Source organism: Sinocyclocheilus rhinocerous, unplaced genomic scaffold (assembly GCF_001515625.1).
Source record: "Sinocyclocheilus rhinocerous isolate Xijiao unplaced genomic scaffold, SAMN03320098_v1.1 scaffold55, whole genome shotgun sequence".
In the NCBI taxonomy this organism is placed as follows: domain Eukaryota; kingdom Metazoa; phylum Chordata; class Actinopteri; order Cypriniformes; family Cyprinidae; genus Sinocyclocheilus; species Sinocyclocheilus rhinocerous.
The window spans coordinates 1,361,629-1,366,482 of NW_015647461.1; the positions used below are offsets into that span (position 1 = coordinate 1,361,629).

Below are 4,854 nucleotides of genomic sequence, written 5' to 3' on the forward strand. Positions count from 1 at the left end.
AAAAAAAAAAAAAAAAAAAAAAAGAAGATAAACAATAAAAATGTACCACTTGACCTTCAGTTCCATGAAAAACAGAACCCGCTAAAGATCAATAAGAGTATATTGCATAATGTCTACTGACTAACCTCTGATTTTTAGTGCACATACTGAAAAATAAATCAAGGCATGTTTGAGAAAGGTGGGGTAAAAGCATCCACTTTCACACCCAAAAAGAGACAGAAAGAGAAGCAGGAGGAAATGGGTATGAATATTCATTCAAAGTAAGAAAGAGAAGGAGAGAAAGAGCGAGAGAACCTCGGATGGATAAGACACATGCACAACACGAGGTGAAGGAACAAAGACACTGAACCCTTCAGTTCCATGAAAAACAGAACCCGCTAAAGATCAATAAGAGTATATTGCATAGTGTCAACTGACTAACCTCTGATTTTTAGTGCACATACTGAAAAATAAATCAAGGCATGTTTGAGAAAGGTGGGGTAAAAGCATCCACTTTCACACCCAAAAAGAGACAGAAAGAGAAGCAGGAGGAAATGGGTATGAATATTCATTCAAAGTAAGAAAGAGAAGGAGAGAAAGAGCGAGAGAACCTCGGATGGATAAGACACATGCACAACACGAGGTGAAGGAACAAAGACACTGAACTCCCAACATAAAAGGTAGTGCACAACATAAATAAACATGACAGGATACAATCTACAACAGAATGTGCAACATTCAGTTGAAATAAATCGAGATGAACAGGCCCCACCTCAGCCTGAGTGAGATTATGTCATAAAACAATGAATATTCAATTTTAAATCAGCACTAACCTTCAGTCTGAGGCTCACAGCGTAATAAAACACTTTAAAGGATACTTGCCAAGAACGTATTCGGCTTTTGTTTGTTAACAACACACTTTTTCAGCAAATAAATTAAATGTCTAAGGTCTGAAATTGGTAAAGGGTGATGGAGGCGGAGCCACGTTTTTTCAGATATGTCATAAAGCTTAAGAGCTTGAGATTTGGTAACACTGAGCACCAATACATACATGTATCTGAGATAGTTCTATGTATGACACTGCATATAATTCAGCTTTATATGCAGTATGTCATCACATATTGCTTAGGTACGGGATAAAAACAGTTGTACATTCTTTGAGACTGGAAGTCAATGAAATGGAACAATTTCAAATGCATCCCAGCCTTTAAACGGCTTCAGATATGATCGAAGTAAAGCACTTGAACATTGCATGAAGATCGCTGCATTTTCTGGTCAGCTATCACAGACTGACTGACTGAAAGCTATCATAAAGTTGAATGTGATGATATTGTACAAGTGAAATATTCTTCAAGCCATGCCAATAAATGAGGCTCAATGTTCTTGAATATGAAAAAAAATCATAAAAGTACAAGTTCACTTCTGCCTAAAGGTATGGAAACTGAACAAATGTGTGCTGCTGGGTAGAATAAACCTCCATTAAAGGACTAGTACACTAAAAAATGAAAATGTACTCACCCTCAGGCCATCTAAGAAGTAGATGAGTTTGTTTTTTCATTGAAACAGATTTGGAGAAATTTAGCATTACATCACTTTCTCATCAATGGATCCTCTGCAGTGAATGGGTGCCGTCAGAATGAAAGTCCAGACTGCTGATAAAAGCATCACACATGTCTCGAGCCCATCTGTTAACATCTTGCGAAGTGTGTGTTTCTTACAAACATGCAGCTTTTCATTTCACAAAATGTTAATTGATGTACTGGAGTCGTGTGGATTACTGCAGTGTTTTTTCAGCTGTTTGGACTCTCATTCTGACGGCACCCATTCACTGCAGTGGATCCATTGGTGAGAAAGTGAATGCTAAATTTCTGCAAAAATCTGTTTTGATAAAGAAACAAACTCATCTACATCTTGGACGTCGATTTTCAGGAAATATTCATTTTTGGGTGAACTATATTCCTTTAAAGAATAAGTCGATGGTGCCACATACGTGGATCAATCTGAATGCTAGAATAAATATCTAACAGCAAACTAAGACCTACCAAACAAGGACCATAGTCCAATATTTCAATAAACATGCCTGCTAACACTTTTTTTCCTGTATGGGCATGATTCAAACATTTTTGTGATATAATCACATTATGTTTTGGATCGATTGCAGCTCCCACAAAATCCACTTAACGTGATCTCTATTTGAAATCCATTCCGACAGATTTTTTGTTGTTGTTGTTGAACAACTGTAAAACCCAAAGGATATGAAATTAATTGCAGTGAGTACATTCTGCTGAGATGGCAGTAAAAACATTTGTAAATGCAGGCACACATTATATTTTTAAAAGAAGTACGTCCGGAAAATACTGGCACAGGAGCTTAAAGTATTCAAAGAGAAATATAACAAATAATTTGAGAATATATTAGGAAAATAATCTGCATACCTAAAATTGCACGCACCCCACTGTACCTTTAAAGCAGACACGAGACGAACAAATAAACAAAACTCAGATGGATGACACGTTGGTTAAAACAGTTGTACTTTTTTATTTAAAATGTGTTTTTTATATATATATATTTTAAATTTAAAATATATTTTTATTTTCTTTATCATTTTAACATTTATACATGTTTTAAAAAAACATTTATACTCATACACTTTCTAAGAATTCAATCTTTTTTATATTTTTTTTCTGTTCTACATTATCCAAAGAATTATTTTGTGCTTGTCAACAACAAACGATACCCTCTGCAATCAGTCCGTCCACAATCAGTCTGATTGTAACACATGCACAAAATGAAAATGTGTAAATAAATATCACACATTATAATCAGCATACCTGCCCTCTTTTTTCATATGACACACATAATGACCAGACATTGTGGATGCTCCCATGTGACTGATGAAGGCAAACAATTCGTAACCTTTGAAAAAGAAAAACAACATCAGCAATGAAATATCAAACCAGCAATGTATGCAGACAGTGTAATCCTCAGTATGTGTTGACCACTGTTTGTTGAACTCAGTATTCTGTAAGCACTTACGCCCGGGTCCGTCTCTGACACGGGGGCTGGACAGGTCCTGATCTGGAGACAGAGAGGAGTTGCTGTGGGCATTGGCGTTTGAGAAGCTGTTATCGTTCGGCTCTGTGTCTGCCGTGTCTGACATAGCCTCACTCTCGTCCTCACAGTCTGGGTGTGTGAATATCCAGTCAAGCGCACGCTCCAAGTTGTTGTTCTGTAGTCAGACAAGAAGTAGAATACAGACAAAATGTGACCTCATGGTATTGTAACTCGTTGTTTATTCATTGTAACTCAGACAAAATACTCTCATCACTTGAGAACAGCTAAATTCACAGACCAATAATGTGTAGGTAACTAACAACCTAACTGGACAAAAAACATGGCAAGCTTTAATTTCACAAGAAAACACCGAACACCAAAATGATATCCTCAGGCAAAGAGCCATTTTTAAATTGCTCAGACCAGTCGAAAGTCCTTGATTTAACTGAGGTCATTCTAGCGTGGTCAAAAGACTCATTTAGGCATAGGCACTAATCTGAAATAGCACCGTGATTCACTGCAAATGCCAGCACTGAAAGCAAATAAGTCCTGACGCCCTCATCCTTTCCTGGACAAATGTGGACGACGTAGGTTAAAGACGTCCACTTGTTACTGCGCTATTATTGGCTGCTTGAGAGGCTATTTTTACACACACATACACAGATATCACAGACTTGAAAAACACCATCACAATGTCTAAAACACAAAAGGAAATATCCAAGAAGAAGCAGGTCCTACTTTGAAGGAATAATGTTTAAACACTTGACAAGAAGATCTGAGAGGTTACACTAGGAGTTATACAGTTCATTAAAACTGAACTGAAAACTAAAAATTCAAAATATTAAAGAGGAAATTATGGAGCAACTCAAGTACAACTGTGTAAAATGCACTTTTTAAAGATGTTTTGTATGAAAGAAGTCTTGTGTTCACTTATTGCATTTATTTGAGTAATATTTTAAAATAACTTTTAATAGGCTATATTTTAAAATGTAATTTATTCCTGTGATGGCAATGCTAAACTTTCAGCAGCTATTACTCTACAGTCATGGCCAAAAGTTTTGGCAGTGGCATAAATTTTGTGTTTTGCAAAGTTTGCTGCTTAAGCTGTTGTGTTCATTCACATTGTTTCTAGATTATTGTGTAGAGTGATCAGATGCATTTTAAATAATTCCTAAAAGCTTAATTGGCCAAAAAATGAACTTTTCACAAAAAAAACTAATTTCACTGTTTTTTGATCCTGACACAAAATGACCAGCTAACATTAATTGACTAATCATATCAGCAGCACATGTGAAAGTGTGAATGAGTACTAGTCAGGTGAAATCACTATCATACTAATTAGATTGTAAGAGCAGACTGATTGCTATAAAAGGAGGGACGAAGCACTTCCAATCATTGTGTTCTTATTAGCAATGGTTACTTCCAAAGAAACACGTGCAGCCATCATCGCGGTACATCAAAATGGACTCACATGCAAGGAAATTGCTAACCATTTACCGGATCATCAAGAACTTTATCTCTCCAAGAAAAACGTCAAGGGCAGACTGAAATTCTGCAGGAAGTACAAGGATTGTACAGTAGAAGACTGGTGCAAAGTTATTTTCTCTGATGAAGCTACCTTCCGACTGTTTGGGACATCTAGAAAATCGATTGTTTGGAGAAAAGGTGAACGCTACCATGTGTCCTCTGACGTGCCAACAGTGAAGCATCCTGAGACCATCCATGTGTGGGGTTGCTTTTCAACCAAGGGAGTGGGCTCTCTCATAATTCCGCCCAAAAACACTGCCATGAATAAAGAACGGTATCAAAACGTCCTGCAAG

The 4,854-nt window shown here is 36.8% G+C and overlaps 1 protein-coding gene across 1 annotated transcript in view; it reads right to left on the minus strand.

Annotated features, from left to right (window-relative positions):
• Positions 1–2,788: 2,788 nt before the first annotated feature.
• Positions 2,789–4,854, minus strand: part of LOC107709177 (ubiquitin carboxyl-terminal hydrolase 13-like) — a 17,169-nt gene continuing 15,103 nt past the window's right edge. Inside the window, exons 14-15 of the mRNA XM_016513589.1 lie at positions 3,016–3,208; positions 2,789–2,895 (exon numbers count right to left, since the gene is read on the minus strand). Coding sequence (XP_016369075.1) covers positions 2,789–2,895; positions 3,016–3,208 — 300 coding nt within the window. The remainder of the gene's footprint in view (positions 2,896–3,015; positions 3,209–4,854) is intronic.